Raw genomic sequence first — 21700 nt, forward strand, 5'->3', positions numbered from 1 at the left:
TGTGTGTGTAATAGATATTTTATCCAGAGACAACAGATGTTTATGACAGAAAGAATATGCCTCGAGTAGTGTACTGTGTTCATGCTCTCAGGTAGACTATTCACCAACTATTAATTTTCAATCTTTAAAAAATAGTTGTGTAGGAGTATACTGTAGAGGAAAAGCAAAAGTAAACATTCCTAAAATTAGTTGTACAATTTACAGCACACTTGAATTTGGTAAACTTGTACACACCAAGATACAAACAGCATACCTACCACATGCCTGAATGTGTTGAGGAGTGCAATTTGTAGCACACTTGAATTTGGTAAACTTGTACACACCAAGATACAAACAGCATACCTACAACACACCTGAATGTGTTGAGGAGTGCAATTTGTAGCACACTTGAATTTGGTAAACTTGTACACACCAAGATACAAACAGCATACCTACATTTCCAAAAGACAAGGCCTGATGATAATGCAAACAAATCCATTTGACTTTTTCTGATATTTTTTTCATTTTACACAGGACCCTCAATTTCAGAATTGAAGTTGACTTCTTAGAAATGTGATAATAGCCTGTTAATTTTCTTAACTAAACTACTCTATAGTTACCCCTAAATAATTAAACACATACACAATGTGAGTGAGTGAACAAAAAAAAAAAATTAATATTATGTATGCTTTAAATGTCGTTCATTTTTCTATAATTACTTTTTATTGTCAATATACATTCATTTATATTTAAAAATCTGTTCAATGTATACATATATATTTTTCAGTTTATACCTATTTAAACTTGGAAAAGCTCCACAAATTCAGAATCTTTATGGGAAAGTGGATTTCACAGGTTAGTGGTTTATTTAAAAGTTAAGAATATTATTTATTTATTTATTGAATTATTTAATTGATGAAATTATAAAATAAAATATTGATTTTTAAATACATTAGAACCCACATTAAGGAGGCACCTTTGGTGGAAGTTGCTCTCTAATAGTGGTATCCCCAAAAAAGGGTTTGCCATAAAAAAACATATATGGTCTGTCATTATTTTATGGGAAAGTGTCCCCTGAATAGGGGTGTCCCAAAGGAGGCATTCTACTGTACTATCTTGAACAAAGCAATACACTTGTATTCATTCATGATCTAGATACACCTTCAATTGCTACAATACATTTGATATTCTTCAAAATGCATACAACTAAATAAGATGATTTATACAGCTACGTGATCATGCATCACATGTGTAATACCCACTTATTATAATCTATGATTAGAGTTATATTCTTAAGTGAATTCAACACACGCATACAATATCAATTCAAATGACTGGCAATCTGTTGATGCTATTCTTGTAGGTTGTTCTTTGAACTTGCCATTAGCGAGTTTTGTTTCGGAAAAGAGACGAAGAACACAGTAATTTAAACAAACCATGACGTTCTGTTAATTTACTGTCTGCTTCGTGTACCCTCACAAAATTAAATCTTGCTATATTCAAGTAAATTACTATCTGCTGTTTAGCGTGTAAAGTAATAAATTTGGTAGCACCTGACTATCTGTAGGCCAGTATACAGGATTTTGAAATAGCGTGGTCCTGAGCCTAAAAATGAAATGCTGAACTTAATCTTATGTCCTATCTTTTGCATTAGAACTTTCTAAATTTATTGCAAGAATTTTATCTTTAAAAAATGTTTTTAAGCAAAGAGAAACTTAAATGCACACAAAAACATTCTTGAGCACTCTAAGACTGTAGTGTTCTATCTGGCAACATTTCTAAAAACAGAGATGTAGTTATATTATACATTCTATTGATTCATACCCTGAAGCATTATATGAAATGTTCTCAACAGTTCTTATATCAGTTACCAGTTCACAAAATACTGTATGAATTTAATAACCGTATTTCAATGGACCTGTTTCTGCTGCTTAGCGTCGAATAAATCATTTATTTAAAAAAAAGTTCAATGTGAAAATGAATATTATGATGATGTTGCTAAGTGCCTTTTGAAGATGTCTCATAATGATTGTAGTTGACACTCAAAGAACACAGCATCAAGTTCTATCATGGAATAATCGTTTTGAGATATTATGTTACAAACATTCAAAGATCTTTAATCTTCTATTTTATTTTTGTACAACAGTAATGGCTTATTGTGTTGTATGAAGATGGTTTTCAGAGAAAACCAATTACAATATTATAAACTTTAGTAAACTATCTAAATACCAAAGCATTTTTTAAAATTGAGTTTTAGATAGAATTGCTTAAATAGATTTTAAATAACTTTTGGATAAAAAATTAAGGTAGCCTAAATTTATAAGAAATGAGTTATTTTATTTAAACTCCTGTTTTGGAACTAATAGGAGGTACCTACTGTAATTGTTTATGTTGGTATTTAAAAAAAAAAGAAATACCTAATGTCTGTTGTACCTTGAAGTATAAAGAATGAAAGGTACAGTATAAGTCAACCTAAGCATTCCAGATTAAGGCTCTTTTCACTATTTGAGTTTATTTGTCAAAGTGTACCCTATATTAGTATTATTAACATATTATAATATAATTTCTTCTTAGAATTATACAGTAAAGTCGGTAGGCCTGGTTTAGTTGGTTTAAATACATGAGAAATTGTAATAATGCGTCTGGTAAACTTGAGCCTTACACTAGGTTGTAGGAGGCTGTTCCGGCCCAGGGAAAATTCGGCCACAGAGACGTTTTACATTACTAACCTTATCTCAAAATTAAGCGTGATTTAGGCATTTTGCGTTTTTAAATGTTTAAATTCTTAGAATTTCACAGCTGTATTTTGAAGTCTGAATGTATAAATGAATGTAATAATGATAAGCATAATATATATTATAACTGTATATCTGTACAAAATATAAGATAAAGATCGATCGATCTATTTGTTAAATAGAATTGATTTAACCGTTGTTTTGATTTGTGTTCTGCTTCACGTCACAGCGTTTGACATCTGCATTGGTATGATAAAAACTAATACAATACTAGATTGCAAATGAATACAACAGATGGCTTAAGTCTATTGTGTATAATAACCAAACTAGCCACAAGTACAAACTATAAAATTAGTAGAGATACATATTAAGGGAAATATGATTAGTTAAAGCCATTGTAGATAAATCTATACACCTTTTTATAAATATTACTAATAGAAATACAAGCACAGTCATGATATGTAGATGCAATCAAATGTATTATTTGTAATTTAAAAAGTATAAAATAATTTGAAATGCGCATTCTTTTATCTACAGTATTACTCATCTTTAAAATGGAAAAGTTAATATTTCTCAAAAAGCAAATACAATCTATACAAATTATACTCAAAATATTTTCCAAAGCAACCAAATAGGAAGATATAATTATAACAAATATGTCTTGAGATGTTTCTTAAATAGATCAATGGATGACGACTTTTAACTTTTGTCGTAATTTTTCTTTACACACTATTCAATATTGTCTTCTAACATAGTAAGATCATTGCCCTGCCCGATCTAAGATCGCTCCTTTTATATGTAAAAAGATTGCATTTTTTAAAGATGTATTGTCCTCCTGAAAAAATAATTCTTCACAACATTTTTTTTTTAATTATGCCATTTTAATTAACATAATAGTTACCCACTTTGACCAAAAATTGGATCGAAAAAAAATGTATTTACCTGAAAAAACTGTAATTTAAAGCAAAAAATGGTCAAATTGTCTGCCAATGGTTTTTGGTGAAATTTATAAGTGAAAACATTATTTTGTTTCATTTTATTTTCTATGGAAGTGATTAACTTTATTAAACCTACAAAATGGCATATTCAAAGTCTGATTTAATTAATCTTCATTTTTCATGTTTTTGGGGACAATACATCTTTAAATATTTAATTAAATTAACTAGTTTTGTTCACATTCTAAGGTTGGAACTCAACAAAACATTTTTGTAGAGAGATGCATTTTAATGTTTTATTTGTTTCAATTCAGAGGAAGAAATTAGTATCATGCAGATGGAATTGGAAAAGTATGGAATTCAAATGCCAGCGTTCGGAAAAATTGGTGGCATTCTTGCCGAAAACGTACGCTATTCTATTTGTTACTTTTTGATTCATAATAAAATAGAATATAATATCACATATATTTATGTCAAACATTAAATGTGAATATGATTTCCCTAAAGCTCTGTCTACACTATCAAACTAGTTTGACAAAAAATGTGTGATATGCCCAAATATGGTAGTGATATGCTTAAATATGGTGATGATATAACATAATGAGTGTAGACAGAGCTTTATTATTGTCTGATTTGCAGTACATGTGTTTCCAAAACAAAACGTTGTTATGCTACAATACAGCCGGCTTCTTAATTTTCCTTATAGAATTACATATATATTTGAAAGATTCAATGTGAATATGATAATTTTCCTTCTTACAATATGCAAATTACTAGCCTATCCATAAGGAATGGCACATTGTTATTGCCATTGATTTTTCAATTGGGTCCGCAAGGAATTCATCTTTGTTTGATATGGATTGAACCTTTGAACTTGAAACTCTTATAGGTGTAGAGTTAAAGTTATTGATTTTAAATCTATTAAATGTATTTTCTGATTTATATGGGTAATTAACATTATTTCATTATTCATATATTTATGACATTTTTTTGGTCATTATTTGTCATTGTCGGTAATAACATCATTATCATCATCAGCATTATTATCATCATGATCTTAGTCATGATATTTAGCATAGCCATCATCGTCTATAGTATCTTTAATCATCAGCATCATGTCAACATTATCATTGTCATCATCATCCATAGCATCTTTAATCATCAGGATCATGTCATCATTATCATCAGCATCATTTTCAAAACCATTATCATTATCATGAGGATAATGTCATTATTATCAACATCATTATTAACATCATTATGATTATCATCGGCATCATTATCAACATCATTATCATCAGCAGCATCATTATCATCAGGATCATGTCATCATTATCATCAGCATCATTATCAGCATCATTGTCATCAGCAGCATCATCATCATCATGCACAGTTATTAGATTTTCATTCGTGTTTAATTACTATTTGTCCTTGATTTGTTTGATATTATTAAGTCATTCATCTGTAACACATGTTACCATTTTAAAAACAAAAATGCGAATTTGATATTGCAATATGATATTTATATTACAAAAAGACAAAATATGATCATGAAATATGAACATCTTCATTTTGCTGCATAGCAAAAAACATATTTATTATGAGTTAGAACCAATAACATTGTTTTAAATTAGTATAACAATATTGAATGTGATGCAAACTTACACAAATATTGAATTATTTTAATATTTTATTTTTTAGATGTCTGTAGATGAAGCAGCATGTAAGTATAAATGAAATATTTAAATAAAAATGTACATCATTTAGAAACATAAAACAAAACAAGGAATTAATCTTGTAATCAATTTCACTTCTGTGCTATAAAAACTAGAAGAGTAAAAGTACTAGAATAACAACTAAGCCTAATATATTTATTTATTTGGAATTACACCTTTAGATCGGTGGCACACTTAGCACAAAGGTGCATCCTTCACAATATAAAATATAACAATTAACAGGAAAGTAAAAAATGGCAAAAGCAACTATAAACCCCTATCCTACCTCCCCCCCCCCCCCCCCAATTTACATCGATACATACAGTAGATCATTACTATACACAAATGAATACAAAACAAGATATAGTAAAAGTGTATAAAATAAAATCAACTGATAAAAACAGCTTATTACGAAAAACCCACCAACCCCTCCTTCTCCCCCCCCCCTTTTTGTCTTAAGATAGAGACTGAGTTTAAGCAATTAAGCTATTGTGCTAAACCTACTCCTACCTAGCAAACCTATGTACTCCACACATACCACCTCACAGTCTACTGAACATTCTTGCCTAAATAAACTCATCAAGTGTTACTTGTATTGAAATATTGCTAAGCGTGTTAAATCACCCGTTTTCATGATCAAATTAATTTAAGCGGAAATAGATAAACAAGTGACAAGGTGTCATCTTGATACAGTACATGGAATAAAAGCCAAAAAAAAGATTTATTTGGTAGAATTATATATTTGTTTGCTAAATTTTATTTTGCTGATTGCTAAAATTAAAATTGATATTACATACTCCAATGTTAAACTTATTTTGTGTGTGAATAGACCAACCAACTACATTTTGTAGTTTTTTTTACTATAAAAATAGTAAATTAATAATAATAAAGTTAAAAGTATATTTGTAATGTCTGTCAATATTTTGAAGTTCCTCTACATTTTAACACAAATCATGTTTTTAATATTTTCCAGTACATGCTGCTGTAATTGCAATTAACGAGGCAGTGGAGCGTGAAAATGCTGATGAGACATTGGCGGCGCTACAAAATCCAAATGCACTGTTGGTCAACGTGGATCCTGAAGATAAACAGGAATATCAAAATGAATTATTTTCAGCAAAAGAAGAAAAGAAAGAGAATGCACTAAACAAGGTTAGCATTATACATATAGTTAGTGATACAAAATAAAAACATATTTTTTGTCATGTGGTACTGTGTAACATGCCTTTGTTGCTATACAATTTGGGGTCAAAGCCATTGCCAGATTTGTAACGGTTTCGGTATTGTAACTGTTTGGAACTTATGACTTGATTTATTCTTAAAAATCTGGAATGAAGATTTTTCTTCTTTTTTTTATGATTATCTTGGGATATTTTATGCATCATTTATGTGTGTAAAGCGCTTAGAAACATTGTGTTTGGCGCTATATAAGACTACCATTATTATTATTATATACTATCAGACAACTAGCATATGTACATTTGTGTATTCATCATATATTAGCCAATACTGAAATAAGTACAAATCTGGGTAGGCATTGATCGCATCGCAACAAAAATCAATACGGTATCGTGATGTCCGAGTAATAGTACTCTATATAAAATACCAGGACCACATTTGTCAAAAAGAATGTACACATTCATGAACTTGTATAGCAGTCATATTGTTAAAGAACTACAATTAATGTCTTACCACATTAATTAATTAGTAAGTTTTCAGTCCATTACATCCATCCTGAAATCTTATCTTATTGTTTTATTACCTAATGCATTTTTCCATTTTCATATTTGATCATTCATAATAATTATTTTTCAAAGGATCCAAAAAAACTGGCAGAACAACAAGTAAGTTGGTGTTGGATGGAATAAATGTATCATTATTTTCCATAATTCCTCTATGTAGTTATTTTGTGTTGGTTAAAATGTTTATTTTGTACTTAAAAATAGATGTGATAATATCTGTTCGCACTGTATGAAAACTGGTATCATATCAGTTTATTAGTTATCTAATGCACTCATATCATATTGGTGTCACAGTACAATATTCTTATCTTGTAATAATAAATCTTGATCTTTACAACAATACTGCCAAAATTTAGTTTTTCGACTATCCTGGAAGATGTGGAATTAACCACACTAATAACCCAAAATTCTTTCCGTAATATATAAAAAAAAAATATATAAATTTACAGTCACAACATGATATCTTATCTGATAAGTGCTGATGAGTGCTGGTGTGGCACGCCTTATGGCGACAGTGGTCCTTCGACCTCTTTTGCCACTCCTTGGCACACTCAAAGTTTATGTATTGTTTTAATGTTGCTAAAATTAATAAAATAAAATAAACTAATATGCTTTTCACTATATTATAGCAACTAAATATTTATATTCCAAATATATGTGTTTATTGTTTCAGAGTCAAATATATATTTTTTGTGTTACAGTTTAAATGTTTACATTACACTGCTACTTTCAATATTACCATATGTAAACCTAGTATATTATTATTAACAATGAATAAAGCACTATTATATTTATTCAGGGCTCGCATGATCACCTGTCCGACGTTTGAGGCCACAAAAAAAATCTTATCAGGCATTTCACTACCTCACAAAAATTGCTAATTTTTGTCTGGGCAGTACCAATGACACTTAAAGCCGAAATGCTTGAAAAGAAAATTAGTTTTTCTCACAAAAAAAAAACAATAACAAAGAAAGATCGGAAGATAAAAACTATTTGGAGGCGATAATATTCTGCGAGCCCTGATATTGTTCTACTGTATTCTTATTATGCCACACATTATTATATACTGTATTTATACAACACTATACACTACTTCTTTTTTATACCAAGAAGTAACATCTGCCTTGATTATACTATGTAATGCTATGTTAATCTATATTTATTATATATACCTTAATAGTTAAATCATATAATTTAATGGAATAATATTGCATCACATGATATTCAGAAATCAGATAATTTAATTTAATTGGATATCAGATCACATGATGTTTGTTATTTAGAACTACCTGTACTATTCTAAAAGAACTGTTGAATGGTTTGCAAGGCAACATTTCATTTAATCACATGGATTCACACTTCACAATCTGTGAATAATCGGACATTCACAAAACTAACCTTACCTTGAATTATTTTAATGAATTTTATATTGATTAATTAATGTAAATATTATGCAATATTTTGTTTATTGTGATGGTTGGTATTAACCTTAACCTTAATCTTCTATTATACATAAATATATAGTTTTCAGTATTACTAAATATGGAGATAATTCAATAATACATGGGGGTTTTAAAGAAATTTAGTGAACCCTCCTGGCATTATTTTTAGTATCACCATTCTGGCCTGTTTATATCTGCTCCATCATAAAACCATTTTCACAGGGGTTGTCATAGTTTTGAATTTAAGAATTTGTTAACCTCTGTCTACACTATCAAACTTTATGTGACAATAAAATATATGATGTCATATTGCTACCATATTTGGGCATATCACTACCATATTTAGGCACACTTTTTTTGTCAAAATAGTTTGATAGTGTAGACAGAACTTTATTGTAGGTTTTTTATTCATGTTATATAACCATAAACTTGTTTTTTTATCTCTTTAACAGTCTTTACGTGAAGGGGAAGTTGATAGTGATGTCTACGATACCTTGCTTACTCAAGCAGAAATCCAAGGAAACATTAACAAAGTTAACAGTAAGTCAATAGTTATACTAGAAAATCACTTTAATGCACCAGCAATAATTGATTAATGACTTTGTATCATTAGCTTTTTTATTTCAAGTACTCTAAAGCTCTGTCTACACTATCAAACTTTATGTGACAAAAAAATGTAATGTGCCCAAATATGGACGTGATGATGTCATATCACGACCATATTTGGGCATATCGCTACCATATTTGCGCACATCACCTTTTTTTTTGTCTAACTTGTTTGATAGTGTAGACATTTATTATTACGGTTTATCAAAGAAGTTACAAATACCATTCCATATTTATAAATTATAATGACCCCTTTTTATAATCAAACTTAAGGGCCTGTTCCGACTGACATAATTATTATCAATATTAATGATCAATCTTCATGATTATTGTATAGTTACAGCTTTCCCTCAAATCCAGTAAACATTAAGAGGATGAGAATATCAAATGCTGGCTTTTTAAAGGCTGCTAGCTTATTAAAGGCTGGTAGCTTATTAAAGGCTGCTAGCTTATTAAAAGCTGCTCGCAACTTATAGCTGGGAAGGGAGCAATAGGAGATCACCTCAACATTTTAATACATACCAACTGACTAATGCTAATATTATGCAAAAATTTGTTAATAGTTGCACTGGAGGTTGCTAGCCTAAACGAAGCACTTGAAAATCAGAATGCAAATGTTGTACTCAAAGCTCTAAGCAACAAAATCCTAGGCCTGAAGAATGTGGATCCAGATAACATTGAATGGTATATGAAGGAATTACAGGCAGCCAGGGATGCTAAGGGACAGGTGAGAACAATGCACAGGTGTACATCTCTTCTGTCATGTCTGCAAAATAGTTGACTTATTGAGTGAGGAGAGGCCACCTCTTCAAATGGATAAAAAATATTCTTAAATTGTTTATGAATTAAAAGAATTTAATGTAGTTTTGCAATGTGTTCCTGTGTACTGGAAATATTCTTAAATTGTTTATGAATTGAAATAATTTAATGTAGTTTTGCAATGTGTTCCTGTGTTCCTGTGTTCCTGTGTACTGGAAGTCATATTTGCACTATTACCTTATTTGACCTACCCTACCCTGAATATTATTCAACCTTCTAATAATTAGGCTAGACTTTAAATACCAGATAATTGTATTGCAATCTGATACAATTTGATCCCATAATCTTTTAGTAGATTTCATAGCCAGTTCAAACTAGGTCAAATACAATTTAACAAAATGTTATCATTTTCATATTATAAGTGTGACTTAATTAATTATCTATTGCCATTGTGTTGTAATATTTTGCTAAAGGAAATGACCAAGTTGTGTATTGTTTCAAATGACTTTTTAATTGTCCCACTAATAAGAATCACATGTTAATATTATTGCCCAATGTTTACAGCACGTATAGCCTACATGTAATACACACCAGTATATAAGAGATGCAACTAAAGGAAAACAAACAATTTTTTCACTAGCTCACAAATTTAATACACGTCTGGGCAAGAAATAGGACAAATATAATTTATTTGGATTCATATAATTTTCGGACTAATTGTTGCAAAGATACTTGTGTTTCGGTATTTTCTAAACTTTGATGTTGTCAATCTATTCTGAAACGTAACATGGGAATTATTTGTTCAATTTTTTTTCAGAGACTCGATAAAGATGAGATCCAGGCGTCAATAAACGCTGCTAATACAAAAGCTAAGTCTCAAAAAGAGTGTAAGTATTTGTCGTTCGTTTTATCTGTACCATCATCATTACCAATATCATAATTTATTATTATCTCTAATGTACAATACCAACCTCATCATCATCATCATCATCGCCAGATAATCGATATGTAACTGTTGGTTTGTTGTTATTTATTTATACTGGGCAACCTCTTCAGTCAAAGACTGGTCTCCCAGAGTTATGATCAGTGGCTGTGATGTACTAGTACACTGGGCTACTCCTTAATCGTCTCAAAAGTTGCACTAGGTTCTTTAAAGTGCACATGAGCTAGATGTGTACACTGGACCCAGATGTGTACACTGGACCCATGGTTTATAGTCTTTATCCAAGAAGACTTGTTCTACCACCAGAACTATGGGCCGAGTTAGCCTCAAACCCTTGTAGATGTTATGGCTACGTAATTACGGTTCCACTGTCAGTGTAATCATGTTACTCTTTGATTTTCAGTAAGCAAGGCAATTGCAGACATAAATGCAGCAATCTGTGCTGAAAATTCAGCTGAAACTCTCAAGGCTCTGAAAAGACCAGAAGCAAATTTACCAAAAGTGCATGACAATGGGGAACAGCTTTACCAAAGTGAACTAAAAGAAATCAGAGATACAAATGAAGAGGTGAGATCTTGATTATTCATGTAATGCAATACCAATAGGCAAATATAGAGAGCCACTTTACACTGCCAGCGAAAATGCAATATTGGTCAGTCCCTGGATGGAGAATTGTAGGCTAGTGCAATTTAAGCAGCGCTGTGTTTATTTTCCTTGTACTTATTATTTAAATGTAATAATACTAATAGTATTTTCGATTTGAGTGAACGTGCACGATGTTCACACATGGGTTGTAAGCGACTGGTGCTCGTTCACAGATATACTGTATGAACGTTTTGTTTAATTGTATATTCATTTTGACATGTCAGTGAACATTTGACGTAATGACCATGTAATCTAGTGTGCATGGTGCTATTTCACTGGACCAGTGGTACACGAGTACATGGGGTATACATAGACCTAACTTGTTTAGCATTGCAGTGTATAAGGAGTTTATGCTGCATATTTTTTTCATTAGTTAAAAACAGAATTAATAATGATGTAGTTATTGTACTGATAAATATTAATATGTAGAGCCAAACTAATTGCACGTAAATGATAACTTTTTTTGTAGAACTTGAGCCATCAACAGTTGTCAGTTGCAGTACAAGGTTAGTATTGACATTTGGTGTTCAATAAATGTTTTATTACATGTTGATGTAGTACATCTTTCGAGACGAGTAGGGGTTTACCCCAGAGTACTAGTACACACACAGCCACTGTCACACACAGACAGTTATCATAACTCATCAAGAGGGCCCCTTGATTATCAGCATACGCTATTTAGGGTCACATTCTATAAATAAGGTGAAATAAAATAAAAAAATAAAATCTATTCCAGCAAAACAAAGCTTATACATCAGTATTTCCTATTAAACTAAGCAAATAATGGCTGACATCTGTCATTTTACCATCTTTTTCATCAATAACAATCATCCTTAAATCATTTTTCTAACCTCAACTTTTTTTTACAGTTTTATCCGCTGTTGTTTTGATTAATGATGCTCTAAATACCGGCAGCTCGGACGAGACAATAAATGCTCTTTTAAACCCTGATGCTGCCCTCGACGATGTAGAATCCGACCTGAGTTATGCAGAACGATATTACAGTACATTAACAGCAGCCAGGCAAACTAAAGCTGAGGTTTGTATTTTGGAAAATATTTTATTTAAAATAAATATTTTTAGTTATTTGTTTTTGTGTCAAAATTTTTCAAGAAAATCGTATTTACTCAGTACTTGAAAGAGGAAAAAAGTCAGGATCAGTTAAATTCACTCAATATATAATTTGTTTTTATTATCGTTTTGTATTTGTTTATTAAAATAAACAATATATAAACTAATTTATTAAAATACTTGAAATGTATTAATTATATTCGACATGTGTTTATGCAATGCCTAATAGCCCAAAGATAATGTAAGGAAAGTATAAAAACAAACTACAAACAACGTAGCTTATCATATAGAGGTGACAAGGTTTGGAATGAGCTACATGAAGATATTAAAAATGTGAACTCTGTCTCTCTTTTTAAGAAACTGTTAACTGCTAATTTCATGTAGCTTTATTTAAATGTAGTGTATTATTTAATTTTATAGTTAGTAAGTGTATCCTTGTTTTATTTCATTGTAATTGTTTTATTATCTGCTTTTGTTTTTTTGCTTCTGTAATTGTTTTATTATTTGATTTGATATCTGCTTTTTACATTTATTTTTATTGGTGGTTTCCTTTGAGCACGGTCTTACTGAAAAACAACTTTTAGTTGAGTTAAGTATCCGTGATTAAATAAAGCTTATTATTATTATTATTATTATTATAAGAACAGAATTGTTTTTGTTATTTGATTAATTCATTTCTGAAACTGGCTAATTGAAAACAAAGAGTGACATGACAATATTATAATGTACTCTTTCATTTCTTTCTTTCATTTCATATATTCATGTGGTAAAGCACATGAGTGTCATGTGATGTATTGGACTATGTTGTGGGAGTATCACGCTACATTCCACATGTCAACTTACATTGTAAACATATGTAAACAACTGTATTTTAAAATATACAGTAATCAACAGTTACCTTTTCCATCCTGTCACAACATCCATTTCATTTGTTTGTAATATGTTTTCCTGATTTAAAGTTGACAGGCGGTAATTCACCTTACAGTTTTTACAATGTTGCTATTGAAATACCACTGTTATATACACAAATATATATACAAATCCATTGAAGTTTAAACGGACAACTTTAAATGTTGATTTCCTTCTCAGGATGGTATCAATTTTTTGACCCAAGAAGAGGTTCAACAATGTGTTGAAATTGTTAATCAGACAGTACACGAAGAACAAGAAAGTAAACAAACATTATTATTATTTTAATTTATTATTTTAAAATACTATGAATTTTAGATGAAATAATATTTTTAAAATTTAATTATTTGTATTAGTTGGATAGAATCTTTACCAGAAGCCTGGATGAAACACTAATCACATTGTTTTGATTAATTCAGTTTAATTTGATAGTCCTAAATAGTTATTAAACAGGCTAATAGTAATATAACTATGACATACTAGGGAGCTGGGTATGACATTTTGGGGTGGGAGTATACTTAAATGCTTCAACAATAGATTGACCAAAGTGTAGTGTCCACAGTTTTTTTCGACCTGAAATAACCTCCTATAAATATGTTTGAAATATGGATAATTGGGAAAGCTATTACAGTTACTAAAACTCTGTCTACACTATCAAACTTTATGTGAATAATAATAATAATGTGATGTGCCCATATATGGACATAATGACATCATATTAACACCATATTTGGGAACATCACAAAGCTTACAAAGCTAACTAATAATATTTGTTTACTGCAGGGATACTAGCAATCACTGCTATAGGACAGTCAATAACGTCATTTACAAAGCTAATTATTAATATTTGTTTACTGCAGGGATACTAGCAATCACTGCTATAGGACAGTCAACATCATTTACAAAGCTAATTATTAATATTTGTTTACTGCAGGGATACTAGCCATCACTGCTATTAATGAAGCTATTGATGAAGGTGATGCTGACATGACCCTTAGTGCACTCCAGATGCAATATGCTAAACTTAATGATGTAGAACCTCATGAAGCAGTGTTGTATCAGAAACAACTACATGCTGAGAAAGAGAAGAAAGCTGCAGTGAGTAAACATACTTTTTCAAGTAAAAAAATTAATAATACAAAATAATTAGCGGCATTATAATGAGTGGTAGCATAAAACAAAAAAAGGTAAAAATATATGAAGCACATAAAGGCAATACATATAGCAACTGAAATCAGAAAGTCTGATGTAATAAAATATGAGTTCTTGCATATAGCGCTGAATTCCAACCTACCTTTCATTGCTCATGGCACTGTGGACTCAGATTTTATGTCATGTCACTTTAAGGCAGTACACCGGGGTAACCCCCTACTCGTCTCGAAAGATGTGTGTACACTGGACCTATGATTTATAGTCTTTATCCGAGAAGACTTGTTCTACCACCAGAACCATGGAGCGAGTGAGCCTCGAACCCTTGCCGATGTTACGACTGGATTACGGTTCCAATGTCTTAACCGCTCGGCCACTCACTCACCATGTACTCTGCCTAATGAGGACGGTTAACAAGACAAGTAACAAGTCATATTTAATTGTTTTGTTGATTTTATAGAATTCTGAAGATGAGTCAGATCCAATGTTGTGGCTAGATGAAATACAAAGTACTGTAGATAGTTGCAACAAAACAGCAGCAGACTTCAACAAATGTAAGATATTGTAACACTTTAATAGTGTTTGTACAGTATGTAACCCTACCATAACACTCTTCTACTTTCTGTTTCAAATTATTACCTAGTACAAAATGCCCCTTGTTAGATCAGTTAGTGTTTATGTAATAGATCAAAGATCGTCCCAATATTGTTTGTTGTGCCAAAAAAAAAAATTATCGTTTAGCTATTCACATTCATTTTATGTAATAATATACCACATTTATATAGCGCCCTTTTCATGAAAAAACATGCTCAAAGGTGCTTTACATAAAATACATCAAGACAGACAAAAAGTTAGTTAGTTATACATAGATATATAAAAATATGGAAATAAAACAGACAAATTTCTTGTTTCTGCCTCAAAATAAAATATTTATTATACGAGTACTTTCGACCATAGGTCATCATCAGGTACTGATAGAATATTGGTAAAAGACGAATACATATAGAAAAAGGGTACACATATAAAAATATGGATGCAGTTTAAAAATATGTCATGCCAAAATGAATGGTTAGCATATTATGTGGTGTCTTAATGGTCTACACATTGTGTAAACAGCAATTAAAATGATTTGAATGTAGTAATACAAAAGTTACTCAGACTAAACTAATTGTACACTACACTATCAAATTTTATGTGAAAAAAAATGTGATGCGCCCATATATGGACATGATGATGTCATATCACTACCATATTTGGGCATATCACACTTTTTTTTGTCAATCTAGTTTGATAGTGTGGACAGAGCTTAAGAAAACATGAAGTCCTGTTTGTAATGAAATATTGTATAAATATCAGATTCCCTTTTTTTGTGCACAGTGGCATATGGAGTGGCATTGATTAATACTGTTTTGTCATCACCCGATGCGACTCCAGAATCTGTTATGAAAGTGATCACTGACTCTGGTGTTGGACTTCACTCCATCACAGCAGAGTGCGGAGCGGAGTACTTGAAAGAACTCGCAGCAGCAAAGAAAGCCAAAGATCTTGAAGGTTGGACAAATTGTTTGTGATCTGCCCCAACAAATCGATTCAAATTTATGTAAATTATTGTTTAGTAATAGGATTATATTCTGACATCACTGTTCTTGTAGAGCTGTAGCTTGATGTCTAACATTCTTGCCTTCCAATTCCAAGGTCCAGGGTTCGATCCTGACCTAGTGCCATGTTTATACTCTTTCTACTCTAATCCCTAAGCCTCAAATGAGTCTTAGTTGTAAATGGTATACTTTATCCATCTTCGAATGAAAGTTCATAAGTGCTGGTAAAAATATAAAATTTATCCATCTTGCCTCTCGGCTTCCAATCCCAATGTGCAGGGTTCGATCCTGACCTAGTGCCATAGTTGTAATATTCACAACTCTTTCCTACTTCACTCCCTAAGCCTCAAAAGAGTCTTAGTTGTATAAGGTATGTTTTATCCATCTTGTAATTGGCAATTTATTGGTATTGGATTTGTATGAAATAAAAAAAAGTGGGGTAATAATAGTAAATTGTACATAGTAACCCAGTTGTGTTCTATAAAGTAAGACACATGTCTTAATTATGATTTGATATGAATGGAATGAACAACCTGCACTAAGATTAGAAACCCACATTAACCTCATTCCCTAGGCTAATGGGTTGATGATTAACTAGGGCAGACTTGCCAATCAGTCCTTGTCAGCTAAATCTATGACTTAAATAAATGGTGGTGATTGCAAATAGATTGCTTGTATGTTGTTATTATGAATGATTTTATATATAGTTGCGTACAATATGAATTTTTCCCTTTTTTAGGTGATGAAGATGGTGACTGGGTTTGCCATACAACTAAAGATGGCCATAATTACTACTACAACATCAAAACAAATGAATCGGCCTGGGTGCTGCCAGAGGGCGCTGCACTCAACTGTCATCAGTTAACAAAAGAGGAGATACAGGTTTGGTTATCTCGTCATTTAGCATGTGATGTTATTATTATTTCTACTACTAATGTCACTTTGGGGTTCTGCTACTATCAAGTGTTCAAATTTCTTTAAATATTTATGAATAAATTATATTATAAACTAAACCTTTTTTTTTTTATTTATTTGGTTCAACAAAAAGTAATGATTTTCCAGTTTATTATATTCGGAACCAGATGAATTGATTTAATAAACCAGTTTTGTACTAAAAATGTCTTTTAAATAGAAATTATTACTTATCAGCTCTAAATTTCATTGTTTATTTGTTATGACTAAAAATGAATTCTTTTATCATCAGGCTTAGTAATAAGAAAAAATGTTATGTTTATTGATCTCAAAAGAGAGAAATTCAATTAGCAAACACATAAATCTTATGTACTCCATATTAAAGAACTTAATACCAAATTTACTGTACTTCCCTTAATTTGTTTTTGCACATGTTTAATCATGGTAGATTGTTATTTTTCCAACTTTAACTCAATAATTTGGAACTTTAAAAAGAAATTTGGACACATTGAAATATAACTTATTCCATATTGAATGATGTAAACTGACTGAATATAAATGATAATATCTATTAGCACTATCTTACATTATAATTTAATTAAATGTATATTTATACAATTTAATAACATATTATAAACATTATTATTAAAAGGTTGTGGTAAATATAACAGAGATGATTCCATAAACCAGTATTACAATCATTATGATTTATTGTTGGGAATATTATTGATATTTGGGAAAGGGAGATGGTATAAACCGCTAAAAAAAAAATAAGATTTATAACTTCAAATCATATTTCATAGTTTTTGATTAAAAAGCATAGTGTGTTCATCCTGTAGTGACTGTTTTACTAAATGATGGAATACTGTATGTAACGTATATGACCAAGTATAGTACAAATTTTTTTTGCCAAACATTATTGGGTGGGATTATACTCGAGCATGGAACTTACTTGAGCATGAGATTATACTCGAGCATAGGATTATACTCGAGCATGGGATTATACTCGTACATAGTATTATACTCGGGCATAGGCTTATACTCGAGCATGGGATTATACTCGAGCATGGGATTATACTCGAGCATGGGATTATACTCGAGCATGGGATTATACTCGAGGACGTGATTATACTCGAGCATGAGATTATACTCGAGCATAGGATTATACTCGAGCATAGGATTATACTCGAGCATAGGATTATACTCGAACATGTGATATACTCGAGAATGTCATACTCGAACATGGGATTATACTCGAACATGGGAGTATACTCGAGTATGGGATTATACTCAATCATGAGATTATACTTGAGCATGGGATTATACTCAAGCATAGGATTATACTCGAGTATGGGATTATACTCGAGTATGGGATTATACTCGAGTATGGGATTATACTCAATCATGAGATTATACTTGAGCATGGGATTATACTCAAGCATGGGATTATACTCGAGTATGGGATTATACTCAATCATGAGATTATACTTGAGCATGGGATTATACTCAAGCATAGGATTATACTCGAGTATGGGATTATACTTGGTCATATACGTATAATAATTAATAAACATTATTTGACCTATATATAGTATATATATGTTGTGATTTAATCTATGAACCTGTTAATGTTGACTAATTGTTTGATGTGTAGTTTGTATAACTGCATGTATGTGATCTTGGCTTCTTGTTACACAGGCTATTCTTACCAGGGTAACCTCAGCACATGACAGGCAGTTACTCTTCAAGTCAAACGAGGATAAAATCATTACCTTACAAGCCCATACACGTGGAATGATTGCCCGAAAATCGTTTCACGAACGCATGGATTTTATCCGACGACAGCTTCCGGCCATCATCAAACTTCAGGTTCAAAAGCGTCTTTCTTTGTTTATTTTCTCGGTTTTTTTTTCTCTTTTATTTTCCTATTTGTTTTGTATCATTTTACTTTCCATTTTTACATATATTATTATTGTTTTACGTATATTTATCATATATTTTATATTCTTTGTTTTCTTCATTTTTTCTTCATTATATTATAATTGTATTTCATACTCCGTCTGCATGATTTGTCTTCATTCAGATTTTACCTTTCTGTCTAAAGTGGTTGCATTCGATAATTTCTTTTAAGTGATAAGTCAGTCGATTTTATAGATAAAATTAAAATTCATATAACTTATTTTGATATTTTACATTTCATATATTTAAATCACCAAATAACAGAAACATATTGCTTGGGCATAATGCTTGGGTTTGTTGGATTTTAATTTTGCATATCAAGTGTTACATTTTTTATACCTAACAGTTTTTTAATACATAAAATAATAAATCATATAATTTTCATTCTTTAACATGATGCAAGTTTATTATTATTAGAAACGTGGATTTAAAATTAGGTTTAGGTTAGACACCTTTTCAGTTTATTCAAAAAGAAAAATGAAATATCTGAAATGCTAATATAGATAATATTTTATATGAATCACATCTTGAAATAAAACTTAATAAAATACATATATGACAGGAGTCATGTGAATGTATAATTGCTGGTACTATTTTACAATATTAAGATTGTAAATTAAGTAACCATATACGTCTTGCTATTTGGCTTGAACCCTTAGACGTTTTGCTTAGGATAGTTTTCAGCTAGCTATAATCTAGTGTAGGATTTTGGTTTAAAAAGTTGTGTCTTTATTTGGCAAGACGATGGAAGCGTTTTTGGTAAAAATATTACATTTTCATCAGTTCTATTATTTCCTAATCTTTTTTTTTGTTCAAAATTTTAAATGCAAATACCTTTATATTTGAATTAGTTATTTTCTTTATGTATATTTGTTGTATTATTAATATTAATTTTGTTTGTTGTATAATTTTAATGGTTGCTTTTCATTGACAGAGTTGGTTGAAAGGTGTTACGCAGAGAAGGATTTACAAGGACAGATTGGAATATTTAAACACACAAGAAGAGGCTACTATCAAGGTATGTCTAGATCTCTTATAATATACATGCACCATTATGTTAGTCCTTTATATATATTTTTAGTTAATATTAATTGGCTAGAAGTGAATATTGGTCTCAGTAGCAGGAAATCTAATTCCACAAAGGTTATATACTGATGATATTAGTTACATACAGTATATTGTTTCCTACACTTTATTCATTCTTTAATTTCAGATAATTATCCATAGAAATAGAACACACTATACATAAACAAAAATAAATCAATGTATTCTGAGAAGTATCAGACTAAAAAAATTAAATTAGCTCACACAGTACTTTAATTTACATTAATTTCAATGCACCAACTTAACCTAAATTTTAATACTATAACTCGCTAATAATCCATGAATTATAAACTGCTGTCGGTGCCATGTTGGGGGAAAAAATGTATATGTATTATAAAAATGTATTACGGTATTATAAAATACATTTCAACTTGTGGAAACATTTGTCATTGTTTATTCATCAACAAAAAATGATTAAAATAGATGGAATTTAAAAAAAAAACCTGTCATACCATTGAGCTATGGTCATTTATAAAATATTAAGAACCACATTGATTGAATTAACAGGTACAATCACTAGCTAGGATGATGGCTGCCAGAAACAAGTACAGAAAGAGGCAGCAATATTTCAGAGATCATGTAAGTATTATTCATTTATTTTGTCTCCAAGCATTACATACAAATACATTACAAAACATGGAAAAAGAACAAGAAAAAACAACACACAACCAGACAGAGACAGGATTCCTAAAAAGCAAACCTATGAACTATCTAGTATTTGATTTATTTCGATACTATACCATACATGAACAAAAACAGATAGAAACGAACAATAAATGCATTTGTATGGTGCCATTGGGATAGCCCTCTAAATCCCCAAATGGGATTTACATCCTGAGGGCACCCCACGGGGGGTCCCCAGTAGGTCTCCTATGGCACTAATTGGATTGGAGATCATTTATAACATAATTCACTTAGAATTTGCTCTCACGTTTTAAAATGCCTGCATATTCTGCTTTTTTTTTAATAGGCGACATTAAACTTCTTCTGTTTACTTTGTTCTAATATTTTATGAATTATGAATCTTTATTATAAAAGTTCAAAGTAACCGTTAATCCAAGTACAACATTGTATATGATGTTGACTGAATTGCTTTTTCTGAATCATAACATTTTATTATGAGCAATTAAATTTAAAGTATTTTAGTAATAACTGCAGATACTGTTAAAAAGGAAGAAGAAAGGGTAGTTGTGAATAGAGGGGCTGAGCCTTAAACAAACCTAAACAATTATTATATTACTTTATGTTTGATTTTAGGTTAAAGAAGTTGTACAAATACAAGCATTCTTCCGCTCAAATCAAGCAAGAAATGATTATCACATTCTAAGTATGTTTTATTTTTTATGAGAGCTGTTCAAATTCACTGCTTGTCATATTGTCTGTATCCTTTGGCCTGCATGCTTACTCTCCCCACCCAAGTGGGTACCTGGTTAGGTGAAGACAACTTTGCGCTGATTACTAGCTGCATTATGGGAGTATGTTTCCATACAAGTTTGA

At 30.7% G+C, this 21700-nt stretch overlaps 1 protein-coding gene across 5 annotated transcripts in view; it reads left to right on the forward strand.

Annotated features, from left to right (window-relative positions):
* Positions 1-21700, forward strand: part of LOC144854185 (ras GTPase-activating-like protein IQGAP1) — a 59729-nt gene that overhangs the window by 20504 nt on the left and 17525 nt on the right. For 2 of the 5 annotated variants that reach the window (XM_078712087.1, XM_078712088.1), the window contains exons 6-26: positions 15-91; positions 767-834; positions 3964-4055; positions 5351-5372; positions 6338-6516; positions 7182-7208; positions 9001-9088; positions 9718-9881; positions 10731-10800; positions 11260-11423; positions 11971-12007; positions 12371-12540; positions 13662-13743; positions 14416-14579; positions 15091-15184; positions 16008-16181; positions 16968-17110; positions 18839-19009; positions 20034-20117; positions 20711-20782; positions 21461-21530. In XM_078712087.1, the coding sequence (XP_078568213.1) occupies positions 15-91; positions 767-834; positions 3964-4055; positions 5351-5372; positions 6338-6516; positions 7182-7208; positions 9001-9088; positions 9718-9881; positions 10731-10800; positions 11260-11423; positions 11971-12007; positions 12371-12540; positions 13662-13743; positions 14416-14579; positions 15091-15184; positions 16008-16181; positions 16968-17110; positions 18839-19009; positions 20034-20117; positions 20711-20782; positions 21461-21530 (2212 nt within the window). The remainder of the gene's footprint in view (positions 1-14; positions 92-766; positions 835-3963; positions 4056-5350; positions 5373-6337; positions 6517-7181; positions 7209-9000; positions 9089-9717; positions 9882-10730; positions 10801-11259; positions 11424-11970; positions 12008-12370; positions 12541-13661; positions 13744-14415; positions 14580-15090; positions 15185-16007; positions 16182-16967; positions 17111-18838; positions 19010-20033; positions 20118-20710; positions 20783-21460; positions 21531-21700) is intronic. The other 3 variants (XM_078712089.1, XM_078712091.1, XM_078712090.1) reach the window with 2 other exon arrangements.

The sequence above is a fragment of the Antedon bifida genome, chromosome 10 (assembly GCF_963402885.1).
Source record: "Antedon bifida chromosome 10, ecAntBifi1.1, whole genome shotgun sequence".
In the NCBI taxonomy this organism is placed as follows: Eukaryota; Metazoa; Echinodermata; class Crinoidea; order Comatulida; family Antedonidae; genus Antedon; species Antedon bifida.